The sequence below is a fragment of the Agelaius phoeniceus genome, chromosome 1 (genome assembly GCF_051311805.1).
Source record: "Agelaius phoeniceus isolate bAgePho1 chromosome 1, bAgePho1.hap1, whole genome shotgun sequence".
Taxonomy (NCBI): domain Eukaryota; kingdom Metazoa; phylum Chordata; class Aves; order Passeriformes; family Icteridae; genus Agelaius; species Agelaius phoeniceus.
The window spans coordinates 96,650,426-96,670,451 of NC_135265.1; the positions used below are offsets into that span (position 1 = coordinate 96,650,426).

The 20,026-nt window shown below is 41.6% G+C and overlaps 1 protein-coding gene across 3 annotated transcripts; it reads left to right on the forward strand.

Annotated features, from left to right (window-relative positions):
* The first annotated feature begins 6,009 nt into the window (after positions 1-6,009).
* CBLN2 (cerebellin 2 precursor) lies at positions 6,010-15,649 on the forward strand. Of its 3 annotated transcripts, none has more exons than XM_077183737.1 (5): positions 6,010-6,168; positions 6,321-6,407; positions 7,312-7,877; positions 10,033-10,152; positions 10,464-15,649. In XM_077183737.1, exons 3-5 carry the CDS (start codon positions 7,509-7,511, stop codon positions 10,659-10,661), a joined length of 687 nt encoding a protein of 228 aa, XP_077039852.1. In that variant the 5' UTR covers positions 6,010-6,168; positions 6,321-6,407; positions 7,312-7,508; the 3' UTR covers positions 10,662-15,649. The 3 variants fall into 3 exon arrangements, with proteins under 3 accessions (XP_077039852.1, XP_077039859.1, XP_054491731.2); XM_077183744.1 differs by having other exon boundaries at positions 6,017-6,162; XM_054635756.2 differs by lacking the exon at positions 6,010-6,168 and having other exon boundaries at positions 6,261-6,407.
* The last annotated feature ends 4,377 nt before the right edge of the window (positions 15,650-20,026 follow it).

Consider the following 20,026-nt stretch of genomic DNA (forward strand, 5'->3'; position numbering starts at 1 on the left):
AAGCAGTGTGAAATTTTGTTATAAGTGGTAGAGCTGAAACCTACAGCAGCAGAGAGCTGAGACTGAAGTGAAGTGTCTGGAACTCAGATAAGGGATGTGACCTCCTTAGATGGATGTAAATCTTCTTGCATCTTAGACAACATTTCAACAGCCATGGACTACTTTGGATTTTCTCTACACCCACCTTAGATGAAGTACCATTTTTGTAGGTTGGGATTGGATTGTAAGTGTTCTTTGGATGAGGAACTTCAGTCTTTCCTATTTCAAATAAAGGAAGTTCTAAAGACGGATCCACAAAAAAAATATATATGACAAAAAATCTCAGCAGTATATTAGTCTAATTATTAGTACAAATTAAGAGCTCTGATGGAGGAAAAGTGAAAAAAACTAATACAAATAAAAGCTGAGAGAAATACACTAGTGAGTTGACAACAACCAGAAATCTTCTTCATTAATTTCAGTGAGGGAAACTACGACTCAAATCTTCTGGATCTCTCAAATGTCATCAGAGTTCTCAGCAGGCATGTGCTGAGTTGGAATTAGCATATAAAAGTGACCAAATGCATCTGTTCCATCTCTCTGAAGATGGAGTCTCTTGGTTGCAACACAAATATATTTATTTCAGAAAAAAAGTTAATTTTAAAAGAACTGAACTTAACTGGTTTTTCTTCCTACTGGGATGGTCACAGCTCTTTAAAAATGGCTAAGATTTCTATAGCAAGTAGCTTTTTTGGTATTCCTACTTTGTGAGTGTAAAACTTGGAGCAATGTACAGTTTGGAACAATGCTCTGTTTGCAGAGTAGTTGCTTTGTAAAAATAAAAGGATGAATCTTTAAAGCAGAATTATATATATATATATATATATATATATATACACATACATATATATATATAAATGATAGAGTTACAGATTTCCTTCCATGTATGTCATTAATGAGACTGTCTTCTACAGTATTGGTTTCAAACCTGATTTGCATTCTGAAATGCTACTCAGAACTAACTAAATGAAATAATTTATAATGTGATCTTCCATCTATGCCATGTATTTTTATTTCTTTGGATAGTTTTCAGAAATGCCAAGGTCTTCTCTGCTAATACAAATTATCATGAATCATTTCAAACATGTGATTCGTTATAACTTTGTTTTCCAATTAGAACTGGAAGGCCTTCTTTGAAATCTAGCTGAATGAACAAGTGAAGCAATGAACTAAGTAAAGCAGTCAAAGGCTGTGGCATTTCTTTGTTGTACTTCAAAGTCCTATTTCAAGATTTTCTCTTCTGAAAATAAATAGTCTGCATCTCTTGAATTTCACATTTGTGTGACATTGTATAGCAGTATCTCACCTGCAGCAAAAAAATCTATACAAAAATATAGTTTAACACCACCCGTTCTTCCCAACTGTCACCCTGTCACACATTATTAACACATAAAATCTGCATGAACCTAATATATACACTTATAGTATCTTTCATATACATATCTATATAAAAATAAGGTAATATCTGTAAGATACTAGATAGATGATAGATAGATAGATAGATAGATAGATAGATAGATAGATAGATATTATCTAACATATATTAACTTCTTTGAAGTTTGCATATATTGGCAATGAGCCCTAAGGCATGTAATTCAAGTAATGAGACTTGAGATCGTGCTATGTTTATAGCAATGTTTTCATTATAAATTTCATGTAGATTCTTCAATTTCTGAACGCAGTTGAGAAGCTCAGAGAAGGGATATTGTGTGGCCACAAAGAGAATAAATAAGGTCTTTACTTCTGCTAGTTAGGAGCTACATTTTTAAAATATGGGGGGTTTATTTATAAGGTCAAGTTTTGAGTTTGTATGAGTGAAAAGTACCCAAAACCTAGGCACACAAGCAATGTTCAGTGCTACATATAAAAGAAAAAAATAATTATTTGTGCTTGCCAAGCCCACTGTCTGGCTGTTGTTGTAGTAAACATTTCTCACAAATGCCTTTTCTTTTTTAGACAAAAAAATTGAAGTCTTTAGAAGGCACACTGGGTTGCTGTCATCATTTATCTGCTTAAAAGCTCTGTGAAGAAGGAATCCAGAGAATAGCAGAGCTGCTTCACATCACTGTAAATTGCTTGTTCTGAGGATGCACCAAACCTTAAAAACTGGGCGTAAGTGTTGAACCTGCAGAGCACATTGGTGGCTGATGCACATTGTCTGGGCATTTCTAGTTGGTATATATTTAGGGAAAAAAGTGCCATTTGCACCATTTTTTGTTTAATGATATGACATCTCCATCTCGAAATTTTCCCAAGCAAACCTGAATGACTCAAAAATATGGTCAGAGAGGCTGATGACAGAGTCAGAACATGATGTTAGGGTTGTTCTGATATTTTTATATGAACCAAATGTTCTTGAGGAATTACACTCGCTTCTTTCAATGTGTAAAATCTTATGAAGATATTCCTGAAATTCTATCAGACATGATGTTCTTTATGAGAACGGGTAAATTCCTCCATCCAGCCTAAATTTTCCTCACTTTCCAATGAAGGGAAAACCTTTGCACTTGAGAACTGTCACCTGATAAAAACTTATGGTGAATTTTCTTATGCAGGGAAGAAGCCTAACTGCCTTGGTTGATGTGTGAAACACTAAGACTCAGGGACAAGAAAACAAGTTTAAGTATCTCTGTGAATGAATTCTAATTTATTATGTAATTTTTCCTTATATTGCTTATACTTGAGAATGTTGTGCATGTTATCAACAGAGAGTTATATATTCCTGGCCATAGCTGACAGCTATAAGGTAATAAGCCCTGGAGTCCCCATAGAATAGAGAATTAAACACGGATTTGAATTAACAAAACATTACTTTAGTCAGGCTGATGGCTGAATGTAGCACAGGGATTGCTCTCACAGAGGGTGGGTGTACCTCAGCTGGCTCACCGACAATCACTTGTGGTTAATAGGGAGGTCGTCACTGGCTAGGTACAGAAGACCACGCTTTCTCTGCCATCAGGTTATATTTCAAAGGTGTGCTTGCGAGAAAAAATGATCAGATTTTTTTAAACCCCATTTGTTACAATTTACAGTAAAATTGTTGCTTAAAGGCCAAGTAAGCCATGATGACAGAGTTTAGCCATTTAAATGGTGACCTATTTGATAAATGAGGACCCAGAAATCATCACCTCGGTTGATTATGGAAGTGTTTTTGTGTCCCTGCTACAAATTTGTTCTAATATTTTAGGTATGTAACAGAAATTTTCACATTAAATGAACATTTCTTCTTTCTCTGTTTATGTACATGTAACAATGATATAATATATGCAAATATCTATGAAATAATTTCAGAAAAAGACATACAGCATTTTCTTTTGGAAAGGAGTGCCCTATTTTGTTTGACATTATTGTAAATAATATATGGGAAACACTTGGGAGCTACTGATCAAAATACTTTTCTGTTGATAACTTGATTTAGTAGATAAGACAAAAAGCTTTTCCCCTTGAAGTTGTTGGATTAAATGAGTTCAAGGTGAGGGCTAGCTTAGGAATGGTTCCAAAGAAATGAACAGTTTTATTTCTTGTGTAACTTCCACACCATCAAGTTCAACACATCCCTGGTAGAAATGTTTGTATTCTTGGCAAAGTGATGAAAAATGACATGAACTTGATTGCACACTATTCTTTTCCAACTACAACCAACTTTTTGAACTCAAGAAAGAGAACTTTACCAAACTTTACCAGTAACTTACCTGCTAATTTACTTTAGAAACTATACTTTCTGAAGCCACTTTATGACTGAGGTGCATTTTCTGACATTAATAATTTAATGTTCTATATTTTCAGTCTTCCAACTTAAAAAAAAAAAAAAGAAAGATGCTTAAGTAAATCCACCAGCTACATAGCTCCATGAAGGCTGCAGTTTTATTCCATTAAGGACAATATTTAATTAGAAGTAACACACAGAACTGTTTTCTAATAAGTACTGTAAATGTCATATGATTCGATTTTTTTTAGAAGTAAATATTCTGTTGCTATTATCCCTCCCTCTATTCATATTGCAATGATTTTTACTTACAGGTCTTTTACTAGTTACCTATCTAAGAAGAAGGGAGTTTCTATGCATTTGGGATCCATTTCTTGTACTAAAAAGGGCAAGATTAATCTCTTTTTTTTTTTTTTTCCTGTGCGTGCACATTGGATTTAATGGCTTTTCAGTTGCCTTTAGTTCTTATGTTCATCCTCCTTGAAAGTTGCAGGCAGAATGGATAACATGCCATCATTCCCTCAGCACTGGGCCTTATGTTTTAAGTCATATATAGCAAGGTACAAATCCTTTGGCTCTGCTTTAAGACCTCATTTATACAACATAGTAATAATCAATGAGTAGTGTGATCTAAAGAGAAATAATAGCAACTCCCTAGTGTATCAGACACAGGTAAGATTGAGTGTCAATCTCTTCTAAAGGAATTTCTGTGCTCCTTTTCACTGTCTTGCAGAATACATGCTGCCTTACAGCCATAGACTTGTTCCTGCTCTGATTTCTGATAATTTTAATGCACTACACTTTTCAGCTTTCTACTCTCATTGCTCCGTGCTTGAACTCAGGAAAAAGACCATTAAACATAAGTATTTCAGGCTTAGCATAAATTTCTCGTTTGAAATAAGGAGCTATAGGTTAGGAATTCCCTGCACACTGCTTAGCTGTAATTTCAGGGCATGATTAATTTCTCGGTGCAAATCACCAGGCAGACACCCTCAGGGGTTCCTTGCTCCAGCTTAAAGCAGAAGATTGAAACAGGAGCACTCATTCGTGGAAGAGATTGTAATTTTACTGTTGACATACACCTGCAAATTTTCTCTATATCAGGAGCTACTGCTTAAATGTAAACACAGTTTTCTGATAAGTTCCTTCCAGATGCTGAAGTCTAAGTTTCAGGATCTCTAGGAAAACGCCATATGCAATGAGAAACCCAGCTTACAATTGAGAGAAATGCATCAAAATGCAATGGTGTTTCTCAAAACTGCATTGCCAGAGCTCTGCCTTACCCTCCCTCGCATCGCTGATAACCTCTCAGCAGCAGCCCCACGAGCTGAGGAGCATGAAACATTTGCAGCCAGCAACATCTGATGATAACCTTGGCTGTGACAGACATCACCGCTGCCGCTCCGCAAGGCAGGGCCGACCTACGAGCCCAGCTCACCCAGGCCCTGCAGGCAGCGAGAGGGGGCGGCCACCCAGCTCCTCAGCCGAGCGTTCTGCCCTTTGGGAATTTCCCTCCTCCCTCCCCGGCCGAGGTGCGACCCTCCTTGTTCCCTCTGTCCCTCCCTGTTCCCGCTGTCCCTCCCTGTTCCCGCTGTCCCTCCCTGTTCCCTCTGTCCCTCCCTGCTCCCTCTGTTCCTCGCAGCCCCGCGGCTCGCCTCACGCCGCCGCCAGGTGGCGCCTCGCGACCGCGCTTGGAGCGGAGCCGCGGGTGGGACCGGGAGCGGGAGCGGGGCCGGGAGAGGGACCGGGAGCCGGGGCCGGGAGAGCGGCCGGGAGCGGGGCCGGGAGCGAGCCCTGGGACGGGAGCGGGTTCGGGTGGGGGAGTAAGTCCCAGAGTGCTGAAGCGGGTCAGGGAGCGGGTCCCGGTTCGGGAACGTGTCGGGGAACAGGCCAGGAATCAGGACGCCCCGGGGAAGAAATATATTAATAAAGGGGGACCCGCCACCGAACTTTGGGCGCCGAGGTGTGCGGGTACAAGCGTGGGAATGGGGCCTTGCGGTGTGCGGGGCGCAGCCTTACGGCCCGAAGTGCCCCGAACAACGTGTCCTTTTTAATGATTATTGTTGTCAGAACCAAAGTCTGTGAATTCCAAATAGCTCCCAGTGAGTGATACCGTGTGGTTCGGTTGGGGAGCGCTACCGTGTCGGTGGCATGTTGGAACAGGGGCGTCTTAGCACGACGGGTTCAAGTAGAAATAATGGCGGGGGAGAGGGGGGGCGAGGCTCTTCCCTGCCTCCGATGACACCGGGAAGGCCGTCCCAGAGGGAACATCGCGGCTTGTCGCTGCTGCTCGCGATGTGTCGGGGTGCGGCTCCAAGGCGCAGGGATGCCTGGCCGGGGCAAGGACTGGGGTGCAGCGTCGCCGGCGGTGCTGTGGCAGCGCTCCGCTCTGGTCCCGGTGTCTGAATCCCTGACGGGTGCCTGTGCGTGTGTGTGTGTGTGTGCGTGTGTGCCGGAGAAGAGGGGAGGAGGGGGGAAGAGGGGTGGTGGTGGTAGCGGCTGGCGGGAGGGGGATGATTATTGGCAATGGGCGGGAGAGAAAGAGGCGACTCCTGTTTCCTTTTCTTTCTGCCAGCGCAATCTCGGCTCATTTTCTCTAAGCTATACAAGTTCACGGACGAGCTATCTAGCCAACGCGGCTCTCCCGTCATGGACCTCCCAGGTAAAAAAGCCCTTCTCCTCCCCGCCGGCTGTTCTTCTCGCAAAATATCATTTTAAATGGTAGCAAGAATAAGGTTAGGGCAACCGTAGAGATGCCTCTGGGGAAGTGTAGGGGCGATCTCCCAGGAGCGAGATCACCGGGTGTTCTGGTAAACGGGAAAAACTGAGATGCAACTTCAGAGGGAGAAGCCGGGTGAGGCTTTGACTCCTGCGATATGTGTGCATGCCGGGGTGGGAACCGGGGGATATCTGAGCCGGCTGCCTCCTTCTCGCGAGTTTAGGGAGTCGCCGGGGTCGGCAGCAGAGGTGGTAGCCTGGCTTGGGGCGCAGAAGGTTGGGAAGTACAAATCGGTGCCCGAGCGCGGCAGCCCCCAGGCGGGGAGAAAAGGGCGGCGGCGGCTTCCAGAGCCCGGCCGGGGCGGATGCGCGGGGTTCGGGGCGCCCCGGCCGCCAGCGAACTCTACAGATAGGGGGGCAGCTCCATCGAGGGGGGAGAGGGCGCGTTACTTATAACAAGAATAAAATCTCCTTCCGTGGTGACTGGGGCGTTAAGAGACGGGTACAATCCGGGCTCGCAGATGTAGTTAATAGCGGGGCTGTGGGAAGAAGCGGAGCCGGGTTTTGGAGACCCCATTGGTGGTGGGGCAGGAAAGGGACTGCCCGAGGCACCCGCAGGATGCTCCGCCGGGCGTTTGGGGATGCAGCGCTGCCCCTCCTCCCCCCTCGGAGTACGGCAGGCTGCTGGGGAACCCGAGAAAGAGGGAACACCGGGCAGCCAGGTGTCTCCCAGACCTGTTGTACTCGCTGGGGCGCCGGGGGCGGGGAGGGGCAGCCCTCCGGGCGGCGCGGTGCCGGCTCCCCGCCTGCCCGCTGCCGTGCTTCACCGCCGCCTTTCCCCTTGGCAGGCTGCTGCGTGCCGCCCGCCCTCTGAGAAGGCTCCTTCGCCCCGCGCAGAGGAGGAGGCGGAGGAGGAGGAGAAGGGGAGGAAGGCGCGGCCGCAGCCGCCGCTGCCCAGCCGCCGTCCCGCAGAGCGCTGGCCGCAGGGCGCCTCGGCGGCAGCAGGCGCGCAGCCCCCTCCGCCTCCCCGCGCCCGCCCGCCCGCATGTCGGCGGCCATCCGGAGCGGCGGCGGCGGCGGACCGGCGCCGGGCATGGGGCGGCGGCGGCGGGGGGCGCTGCCGGAGCCGGCGGGCGGCTGCTCCTGCTGCCTGGCGGCGGCGCTGCCGCTGCTGCTGCTGCTGCTGCCCGCCGGGTGCCCGGTGCGGGCGCAGAACGACACGGAGCCCATCGTCCTGGAGGGGAAGTGCCTGGTGGTCTGCGACTCCAGCCCCTCGGCCGACGGCGCCATCACCTCCTCCCTGGGGATCTCGGTGCGCTCGGGCAGCGCCAAGGTGGCCTTCTCGGCCACCCGCAGCACCAACCACGAGCCCTCCGAGATGAGCAACCGCACCATGACCATCTACTTCGACCAGGTCAGGCGCCGCCTGCTTCGCCTTCGCTACCCCTTGTCCCCGCGTCCTGCGCGGGCATCCCCCGCCCCTGCCTCCCCTGGCTGCACGCATGTTCTCCTCCTGGTCCCCGTTCCATCTCCTAATCCCGACCCACTCGCTCAATAGCGACTTCACGTCTCAACGGCCCAGAAAGACTTTGGAAAGTTCTTTTAGGTAGCTGCGGGGCTTTCCTAGGGTGGTACCGGGGGTGAACACGCTGCCTGCTTGTCCGGTCACAATCGCTAGTACGGAAAGAGCTTTAAGGTGAAAGTCTGTGCCTCGGACGCGTGCGGGGGCGCCTTGCAGCCAAGGATTGCCTCGGCCAGCCAGGAACGACCCGGGGAAAGCGTGAGCATCCCTCCTTCGGTGCAAATTCAGAGTGGTACCGACGAGGAATCGCCGGATCTACCTGTTCGGAGCGCATTTAGCAATGTCACAGCATGTCTCAGAGGGAGGGAGGGATGAGGAAGAAGAGGGTGTTTCCCGCGTTATCAGACGAGGCAAACGGTGTCCCCGGCGGGCTATATAGGAATGGTGTTATCCCGCACGGCATGCGCCGGGCAGAGCAGCGAACAACCTGCTCTGCTTGTCCTGCCCCTGCCTCGTCGCGCCGCTCCCCTCCCGGAGACCAAACCCCGTCCATTCACTTTATTTTTGCGGTGAAATTTCTTTTTTTCCTACCACTTCTGACTCCTGAATTGCAGAGTCAGCCGAAATTAGCATACTAGACTGTTTTCTCTGGGCTTGTTTGTTTGTTGTTTTTTAGGTTATTTGTTTGGGTTTTTTACCTGTCTGGTTGTCATTTATCTGTCTGCCTGTCCTTTCTAATGAGTTTGCACAGCCATTCGTCGCATACGAGATCTCATAAAATTAGATCAGTAGGAAAAAAAAACCCAAAACAACAAAAAATCAACCCCCCCAACTTGCTAAATATATAGCATATGTTCGATGCTTTACCCGGCAATGTGCAGTTCCTAGGAGTTTGAAGGCGTTTTCTCGGTGCTCCCACAATAAGGTTTTTTTAAATCTTTTTTTTGTGGTTTTTTTTTTTGGAGGGAACTATAGACTTTGGATGTTTGGGAGGAAAAAGCTTGGGATTTGGGAGTGGGGGACGATGGTATTTTTTTTTTCTCCTGCTTTGCATTTTTTCATTAAAGCTGAGTTTTAGCCCGCAAACGGAGCGTGACGGGCGTGCCCCGGGGGTGGGCACGGCGGAGCAGCCGGCTCGGGCGCACCCGCTCGCCGGACGGCATCGCCACCGACCCTCAGGTTCTCCTCTGCCCGTGCCCTTTGAAACAAACCCTGCTCCGGTCACAGGAGCCCGGACAAGGCGCCAGAGGATGAGCCGAGGCCAGGTCCCTGTCACATCGGCGGGATCGGCAGGGTGCGGCCGCCGCTTCCGAACGAGGCTCTGCACATCTGCCCGAGTGCTCAGCTCTTCCTCTTTTTCTTTTTTTCTTTTTGTTTTGTTTTGTTTCAAAAAAACCTATTGAAATATATGAAAAAATAAGGTTATTGCCGGGAAGGAGGAGCGAGCCCACCCCAGCCTCCTGAGGAGCTTGCGGGCCAAGGGGCACAGCCCTCCAGAAGGACAGAGAACATGAGCTGGCAGATGTTGCTCTTCCTGAGCATCCTCTTTCTTCCTTTGCCCTTCTCTGTAGTGCAGTTTTAGTTCTATACCCTACTAAACTCGAGGCCAGCTCTGATTTCAGTAGTGCTATCTAAAAGACCTATTTCCGTTATGAGCTAATGACTTTTGGTATTTTTCCTACCTTTTTCCCCCTCCCTCCTTCCCTCCATTTCACACTCCTCCCCCTCTTCCTTCTGCCACCTTTGCTTTATTGACAGCTCAGTGTGGACATTTACACTTAATCTAACAGGCTTTGGAGATCATTTTTGTGTAACTAAATTGCTTTATTAACTCTGATGCCTTTTAAATGCCTCTGTAGCTTGATTCCATTCCCCTGCCATGCACTTTTAATTGTGCTGCAAATGCCATTTTGACTATGCTTTATGTTGGTCATTGAGCTCATGTCAAATGTTTGCTGGTGCTTCTCTAAAGTGGAGTCTGATTTCTCTGATTTCTCTCTTTCTCTTTCTCCTTTTCTTTGTTCTGTTTTATTTGTTTGCATTCCAGGTATTAGTTAATATTGGCAACCATTTTGATCTTACTTCCAGTATATTTGTAGCACCAAGAAAAGGGATATATAGTTTCAGTTTCCACGTGGTCAAGGTCTATAACAGACAAACCATCCAGGTGGGTTCTAATTGAAAGAAGATGCTGTCCTTCCTTTCATTCTCTTTTTCTCTTTTTTTTTTTTTTTTTTTCAAATGCTCATTTCAAGACTCATATTAAAAAAACAAAAACAAAAAACAGAAGTTGAAGAATGAGATTGTGGGTTATTTTTAAAGAGGTCTGTATACATAACAGAAATCATGCATTGCCTATTTCCTTAGCTTAATTCAACCTAGATTCTGCCCTGTACAAAAATTTAGTGATGTGCACAGGGCAAAAAAATCATTGAGAGTATTGAGAAAACTCAGATTTTGTCTCTTTGCACTTTTTAGGTAAGTTTAATGCAAAACAACTACCCAGTGATTTCAGCTTTTGCAGGGGATCAGGACGTCACCAGAGAAGCAGCCAGCAATGGGGTCTTGCTCCTCATGGAAAGAGAAGACAAAGTGCATCTCAAACTGGAAAGGGGTAACCTCATGGGAGGGTGGAAATATTCAACCTTTTCCGGCTTCTTAGTCTTTCCGCTATAAAAGAAGGCCAAATAGGAGACAGATCCATGAGCTGGAGCAAGGATTCAATTGTTAATGACACCCTGAACTTGGCAGCACATGACAATATTTTCAGTCACCCCGTCAGACTGTCACAGTAGAAGAATGATAACCTTCTAAACTCCAACATTTGCTTTGAATATTGACAATTCCTTGGAACCTGCGCCTCTAATTAGTTTTAGACGACAGTGATCTTTAGGAGAAATGAAATTATCGACCTGAGCAATTTGTACCTGTGATTGTAAAGTCAATTTTGGATTTTATTGTTGGGATCATTGACTTTCTTATTCTTTTTATTTTTCCTCTTTCATTTTTCCTCTTTTTCTTTCTCTTGTTGTTGTCCCAATGAAACAAATAACTCAGACCACAGAATCACTTTGTCAAAGGCTCACTCTAGAGCCAGAAGAATGGAGTGTTCAGCCCAATGAGGTGTTCTTCCATGCTCTATTTCTTTGTGTTGTATAGCCTTAAGGAAAAAAAGAAAAAAAAAAAAAGAAAAGAAAAAAAAGGAAAAAAAAAGAATGGCTTCAGTCTCAGTCCTGTATTTTTTCTGGGGGAGGGGGATTCTGGACATTACTGTGTCAAGAAGTGCTTTATCCAGTGAAGCAAAATTTGCACGATTGGAACCTTATTTGTGTTGTTTGTGTTTTTCATCAACTTTTTATTTTTCCTGATCTTTGTTTGTGTGTGCTAAAAATGTAAGCTAGATTGATCAATAAGACAAAACAAAGCACATATATACCCTGTAGCTCTAAGTAAAGCTAACCAGTGAACAATTTCTGTCTGCACTTTCCAGCTGATCTTTATAGACCTATTTAGAGAGAGAGAAAGACAGAGAAAGAGTGAGAGAGCTACATGATCCTTCAATTACAATCTGGAAACCGGTAAAGGAACTGACATTTCTGACTTGTCCTGACATTTCTAGAAGCAACAGTGGAGGCTTTGAATATCTTCTCTGACCATACCCTAAAATATATACTTTCTTTGCATTACTATATTTTGGGTGCTTTTATCTAATATTTATTTGATATATTTGTCCACTAATGCTTGAGTACACATTGTGGAAGCACAGAGAGATGGCAGAGCAAATTTTTCCTCTTCCAAATTAAATAAAGCCATCTCTACTTGAGCTGTCCTTGGCAAGTATTGGAGGAGTAGACACAAGCATCTTTGACAGGCTTAGGGAGAGGGGCCTCAGAGGGAGAGTGGCCTCAGAGGATCAACAAATGCTCCAGAAGCTGGCACTGGTGCCGTGCATATATTCACTGCGTCTGCTCTTCCCAACACAAATGGCCTCAAAGTTCCTGGGGTGGACTGACATCGATGTTGAACACTGAGAAAATTGTTATCCCATTCAACAAGAGGTAAAATATCAGGCCAATGTCAATTGTACCCTTTTGCCTCATTCTCAATAAACTGATCCTGTTTCTTCAGTTTTTTTTAAGTTTATTTTTTTAGTTCAGTGGGGTTTTTTGGGTTTTTTAAAGTGGTGTACTAGGCAATATGCTGAGGAAAATCTTGTTTGAGAAGATCCAGGAGGAATCTTTATTTTATAGAATTTTTATCGATATTTATTTAATTTTAAATGTGTCATTTTATTATGAATCCCCTAAGGGTGGATGTGCATAAGAATTTATTTTTTGTCAAATTTACTCCTCTGCCACAACCAAATATAATGGAAAGGCATTTTCAGGAAAGCAGTGGTGACTACATTGTATTTCAAAATTATGGTGGACATGTCATTCTCATTGTAAATTTATCATTCAAGGGACAAAATTAAAGTCATATATTCTTAAAAAACCCTTATCTGTGTTGCTTATATACCTCAGATGACTAATATATAAGCCAATTCAATATTTAACATTTTTGTGCATTTTCACCATTGATGTGGTTTGTTTGCTTTGCCGTTTCACTTTGCCGATTACTTAATGAATTGGTTTCAGGTTGTTGGTTCTTTTAATGGGTTGCATTTTCTAGTTCCTCTTTGTGCTTTGGCATGACTGCAATGTTTCTAGTTGCAAAATACCACAGGGCTAAGTTTAAGTACATGAAGTAAAACCTGAGTCAGCAGCAACCTTTTTCTATTAAAATACAATAAATACAGTTGTCTTAATGGTAGACATTGTAAAACTACTTCTTGTGTTTATAACTTGATCGTGTCACTTAAGGAGACAGAAACTGAGGTGGGTTCAAGTTCCAAAGTTTTTAATTTCTACTATATTTTTAATTTAAAATAAAAATATTCAGTCAAAATAATTTAAAATGAGAAGTACTCAGTTTTGTTTTAAAATTCTGCCTACCATAACCACATTCAATTTTCCCATTTATTTCAGTTCATTTGGCTAGAATAAGGCAATGACATCTTAGTTCTGGCTCTCTCCTAAGAAAAATGAGGCCAATGGCAATGTTTTCCTTGGAACTATCCTTGGAAGTTTCTTAGGCCATTGAAGCTGGACAATCTGAGTATCTCAATTCATGTATTCAAGCTCAGTAATCTTGACCATGTTTTTTTTTAATAAATATGTTTAAATGATAGCCAATCTTCTGAATTTAAAGAAAGTATCTCATAAAATGCCACTTTCCCTCTGCTACTCTTGTGTCCTTCATGATAAGCTATAGAGTTAGGACTCCTATATAAGCAGTTACAATAAATGGAAAATGTGGAGTAAATTCTTATTGTACGCTAATTGCAATCATGATTTTTTTTCTTTTATGTCCTTTGCAATATTTATTATTACCTTTTCCTTTTTAATTTTGCATCTGGGTTTGAGAACATGCAATCTACTTGCTATTGGAAATAGTAGAAATCTTGATGTTTTCATAAGGGTGGATATCATGACATATTTTATGTTGGAGGAAAAAAATGTACAACTGCAGCATTGGAGATTGCAGGAACAATGAAATCAGAATTATTAAAGGAGCCTCCCAGTACATCAAGAGTAGGCTTATAGAAAATAATTTATGTAAATAAATAGTTTGGGTAACATTTAGAGTTGGTTTAAATTTAATGTTGAGGGGCATCACGAGAGTTAGAGGTGTAAGACACGTGGTACTGAAGTAGACCAGTGGCACCATAATGACTGGTTCCTGTGGGAGCAACAGCACAAGACCCCTTCCAACAGCTTTCAAGCTTTCTCATTAGCTGCTGTGTAACAGTTGTAACATATTCCTATGAAACCACTGTCTGTTTGACTGCTTCCCTTCAGGGGATGATCTGTACCTGGGTGTTGTTGGTGTTCACTGTTTTAGTACTTCTTCAGCCTACTTACGACAGGGTGGAAGCCAGGAGCTGTATTAGGAGCGATAAATTCTCATCATATATATCACTGCCTTCCTCTGAGTTTTATACCCGTAGCTGGAACACAGCCTTGCCAGAGAGCCTGTGTGCTCTCACCTCCCCCTGAGACAGTGGGTGTGATGGATGTGTGGTGTATCTCATTACTGGTCAGCATCTTGCAAGCTGGATCTGTGGGAGGAGGAGAGAGACAGGACATGAAACTAAGGAGTTGTTTAGAAGTTACATTGTGTTTGTCAGCTGTGACTTTTTTAACTTTTAGAGAGAACATTTTGTTTTTATTGACCAAATTTGTTTCTTGGACAATCTGTCAAAGTAGAAGATAGGCTAAAACGGCTTGTTACTGGTGGATTTATTCAGAAATAGCTGAAAGTGGTTTCATGTCCTTCTAATGTGACATTGGTTTCAAGAATAGGCAGAGTCACAGATAGCACTGTTTAAAAATATCTCTTATGAATAATAGTCTGCTTTGATCCAGGATAACTTTCTAATGGTAATGAGCACTCAAAAAGCATTGTCATTATTATACTTCATTTTCATGTGTAATGACTTGTCATTAAGCAGTTATATGTAACTAAAGAAATACAATCAATTCCCCTCTTTTAATATATTGTTGAAAGGCCAAGGAATGTTCTGAGTTATTGCATAGTTTCTAGATTTGGAACCACTTACTGTTTTGAACAATTTTCCAGGATCACTTATCGTGAGGAGTCATGCCCAATTTTAAATCACAGTAGTAAACGATGATACATTGTAAAATATGCATTTTCTTAGTAGAGTGGCTTCTTTTATCTGACATTATTTCACCTGTCAGAATGCTTAAAATAGAACTTTATGATTCCTGGTCATCTGTTAATTAAGTCACACTTGGAGTTTATAAATTCCTGAGAAATTTTGATATCCTTTTGATTTTTGATATCGTGAGCGTAGTTAGACACAGACTAGGTGGCTGGGCAGATGATAGACAAGCATTTAGATCAGGTGTTTATATAATCAAGTATCAGTAAAATTCAAGTGTTCCATAGTGAGATAAATACATTGTCATTTCAGCTAAGAGGCTGATCTTGCTTGTCTCACTCACTTCAGTGAAGTCTGTTCCTCTTATGAATGGACTTGAGTGCCTCTTAACATTAAGTTTACACCAACTCTGAATGTTACCTAATCAATTTATTTACATAAATTACTTTGTATAAGCCTACTTTAATGTGCTGGGAAGCTCTTTTAATTGTTCTCAAATCATAATCCCTGTTGCAATCTACAGAGGTTCGATTCCCCCTCTAACAAAAAATATATCAGGATATCTGATATTCTAATAAGTACACCAAAATGTCTGCTGTTTCCTATAACATGTGAGTGGAGTTTATGAAAAACATCAGTACCATTGAGCTTGAAAGGTATGGTTTGGATTTGGTCATGATCTACGATTATGTTCATTTAAAAACCAGTGGCAGTAATCAGTGCAAACCCTTAGTTAACACAACTATTCTTGGGTGTTGAGGTATTTCAACACTAATCATACTTCTGATAATATAAGTAAAGGTGTACAAATATATTTTGAATGCATGTTTTAAATCTTTCCCCAAACTAGTCATGTTTATGGTCTTATCTAAAATAATCATGCTCTATTTTTTTCTTATTTCCTATTGCCAATAAAATATAAAGATCACTAATTGTACTTAACGTTGAGTGTCATGATGCAAATACACTTCACATACCAAGTTTATCTAAAATCTCCCCTTTCTTAGCTCATATAGCTTAACCTATTTAGTGAATCATCTCTGCTATTCATCAGCAAAATAAAGTTGCCTAACTTGCTAGTTCCCTGCAGATCACATACAACAGATGGTATAAGTAATGACATAGCAAAACATGGAGAGCAAGCAAATAATGACTATAAATTCTGCACCAAAAAAAAAAAAAAAGTCTGCATCAACAGAAATTCAGGTCTTATTGACAAATGCTCCAAAACTCATATCATAGTTAAGCTTTTAAATTAATCTTTCTGACTGATAGTATTTCCATTGTAATAATGAAGTGTTACTTTCACCATAGGAATAAAAATAATTTAAGTTGTTTTGTGAGATCACTCAAGGGTTTTGTGAGATCAACTCACAAAATAATTAAAAGAACCTTGCTCAGCATATTGATATATTCATTGCTATTAATTCAATCAAAACCTAAATTCATAAATTAGTAATTAGTAGTTATCATAAGACATTGTCATTTCTGCTGATATAGTAAAATTAATTAAAACTAATTATTTGAAATACTTTTAGCTTTCAGTGTGTGAATATACACAAAAGTGCACACATATATAGGTACGCATGCATGCAAAATACATTTTTAGCTAGGAATGGATCAAGAGAGCTGTTTTTTTTTTATATGCAGTTTGACCTTTCTTTCTCTGAAGCATTGCCTCAGCAAATTGATTTTTATTATATTTTTTGTCATTCTATACCTAAAGCTGTTTATCGTTGCTTACATATAAGACTACCCAGAGTAATAGCAAATAGCAGTATATATTTCAGCGTGTGAGAGCTGCCACAGTTTAGGTAATATTAGGGCAAAGTGAAGCATACAGTTATTAATAAAAGACTTAAATACCTCATGTTCTGTAGAAAGCTTTTGTGATGAGTAAAACTTCAGTGCTGTGTGGGAATTGCTTCAAAAAGACATACAGGGAGACCACAGCTGGAGGTTCAGTTTGTCCTTCTATCGACTCCAGATGGGAAATTTTAATAGTCATTAAAACTGAAAGCAAGCATGTCCCTATACTTAGTTTAGCAACAGTAATCCTTATATGCTGACTTAATTTTGACTGTGTTAATTTACATCTAGAGAGATGCATTACATTGTCACATATCAGAACTAAGAGTACAGAGACTACAGTGGATAAAGGATAAAGGGTTCAACAACTTTTTTTCACTAGAAGAAATAACTTAGCACAGAACATATGTTGCTCCTAAAGCCTTTTGTGACATTGAGAATATGGAAGAAATTATTTTAAAAAGAATCTTTCAAATTCTTATTTATTGTTACTGAAAGCAGAGTTTTCTCAGCTGTTTGTTATAGTATGACTGGGACTATTTTAGGATGGAGTTTAAATGGATATAGGTAGACCTTCTAACAGCTGGCTTCTTCCCTACCTGAAATTTTGTGTAGAGCTATGTGTTCTCTCAGGAACTTACAATCTCTCTAGATGAAACTGTCCTTTAAGCCTGACTGTCAAGTAAATCCAGTTTTACATAATTATTTCACCTGGGTAAGGAAAGCATCTATTATTCTGCTTCTGTGCAATGGCTCTATTGTTTTCTTATACCACATGAACTGTGCTAAAAATCTCCAGTAGAGAAAAGAAGATTCCCACTACACTTACCTCCCTAAGACATGGTAATTTCTCTTCTCTTGCCCTCTGTTGCCCTTTCATGCATATTTGAAATGCTTCTGATGATGAATTTTTTGAGTATTTCTTAAAATAATGCTTTTCCAACTGTGTGAAAGCTTGTTCATACAAAATTATGACAGCTTTAGTTGACTGCTCACAGATTATTCTCCCTCTATTATGCAGCCAGGAGAACCCCATCTGACTGAGGAAAAATATAACTATGAATAAATAAATAAATAGTGGGAGATATGTATATGAATCTGTGATTTTTGGTTAATATTTTGATCCCATTCAGTCTGTTCTCCCTGAATGAGCAACCAAGTGACTTGGTACCTCTCTTTTTAAAAAAAATACAGACATATTGGGAATCTTCCCTTTTACAGCCTGCTTGAAAATTATAGACCCTCTTGTATAGGTGTTAGAGTATTGGATAAAAATAACAGATGAGATCTTCAAGTAGCTGTGTGATCCTTTAACACGAACACCTTGTGACAAAGAACAGTCTGTAGGAAGGGAAGAAGCCCTTCTAAAAAAATCAGAAGAGTAACTAATCATTCTTTGCACAAATACAAACCTCAAAAGCATCCTAGGACATGTGCATGTACATGTAAGAACCATAGCTATAAGTGACAGGCATTGTATGTAAAACACTTTCCCTGAGTTCTAACTTTCATGCAAGCAAAAAAATTATGAGAAAATACATATGCAGTTTACATGGGATTAAAAATGCCCAGGCAATTAGTGATTGGACCAAAATGTTTATTAAGGACAGTGGCTCAATGCAGATATATTACACAGTGTATGCCACTCAAGCATGCAATGATGCATTACATAACAAATATCTAAGCTATTCCTGTGAAAAATATACAAAATTATCTTTACAGAGCTATTAAAGTCAAAGATCAGATTGCAATAAGTACAATTCAGACCACTGGACTACAAAAGGTGAAATAAACATTTTATAAATATTTCTGTATATTTCCCTTACCCTCAGTCAAGAAGTAGCTTACCTCTTGAAAACAAAAATGGAATCCACATACACTATAAAGCATGATTCAGTTTTTACTGAGAGTAAAAAGAGCCTTGCTTATTTGCCTTCATGTCCCCATCCTCCCTTACATATTTGCCTGTTAACTGCTTTTTATGTGTGCACTAATGTTTTTCAGAGCTTCACAGGTTATGTCTGAACTAAATTGACAGATGATTTGCAAGTTTCACATGTTAAACCCATAACGGACTGGCTTTCTCACCACTGATCGCCAGATTTTCTGAAAATAAGGTTATATTGGGTCTGTCTGCGACAGAGTTCATTTCCCCATAGCTGGACTCACAGTGCTGTGCTTTGCATTGATATCTGAGAAGGTGTTGATAACACACCGGTGTTTTGGCTGCTGCTGTGCAGCACTGGCACAGCATCAGCTCTCTCTCCAACATTCTGCCCCACCAACAGGGGGCTGAGTTTGGGCAGTATCTTAGGAGGGGAAACAACCAGGACAGCTGACCCAAACTGATAAAAGGGATATTCCAAGACATATGAAATCAGCTCAGATATAAAGAAAAAAAAAAGGTGAAATAATAAAGTGACATTTGTAATTTTGCAACATTAACCTTCCAGAGTAACTACTAGGCAGGCTGAAGACTTGCTTCTGGGAGGCAACTGGATATCATTTGGTGATGGGAAGTAGAGAATAAAATATTTGGTTTTTTTGCTTGTGCACACAGACCCTTTTGCTTTTGCTTTCCTAAATGACTTTATCTCAACCTGGGAGGTCTCTTTCCATTTAATTTTCTCTCCCCTGATCACCTGAGAAGGGGGAATGCTAGAGCCTCTTATTGGGCACCTGGCATTCAGCCAAGGTCAAGCCACTACATAAGGCCTAAAGTGTCTACATCATATTTAGAAAGAGCCAGGCTCAGGACATCTGTTGGATATAGGCTGTACTCTATCCATGACCAAGGCAGCCAGGTGCAGTGAAAGAAAACTTCAGAAAACATTGAAGTGGCATGGCCAAGTACAGATTCACTATCTCAAGAGTACTTTAATGCTAGGACAAAGATTACAAAGCAGTGTACGCTTTCTTGTAAACAGTAAAGGTGGTGAATTTATCTGGACTGGAAAAGAAGTTCCCAGCTACATATAACTGCACAAGAGAATACATTTAATGACCTATTAAAAAATCTCTCTAGGGTCTATCTTGATTTACCTCCATTAGGTTTGTTCCCCAGTGTCGCTACTTTTCCTGTACTGGGAAACCAAAGCTGGGCAAGAGACTTTAAATGTGGTCACAAATGCCAAATACAGAGGATTTCGATCTGCTGGCTATGTTCTTGCTAATATATCCCACTCTTCAATAAACATTTACTACTTCAAAGCTGAACTATTGATTGGTGTTCAAACTTTTAACCTCAGGATCTCTTTTTTTCTTTTTCTTTTTTTTCTTCAAAACCTTTCTATCCAGTCAGTCCCAGACAATACTGCTGCACATGGTCATTTCATTCCAGATTTCGGAATTTCTAATTGTTTTTGTTGAACTTCCTGAATTTTCATCAGTCCCAGTCAGTTAAAGCCTCACTGAAGAGCAACCCTGTTGTTAGGCATGTTATCCTCTTCCTCTACATTTGGTTTCATCCACAGACTTGATAAGAGTGTGTTTTTGTGTGTCATCC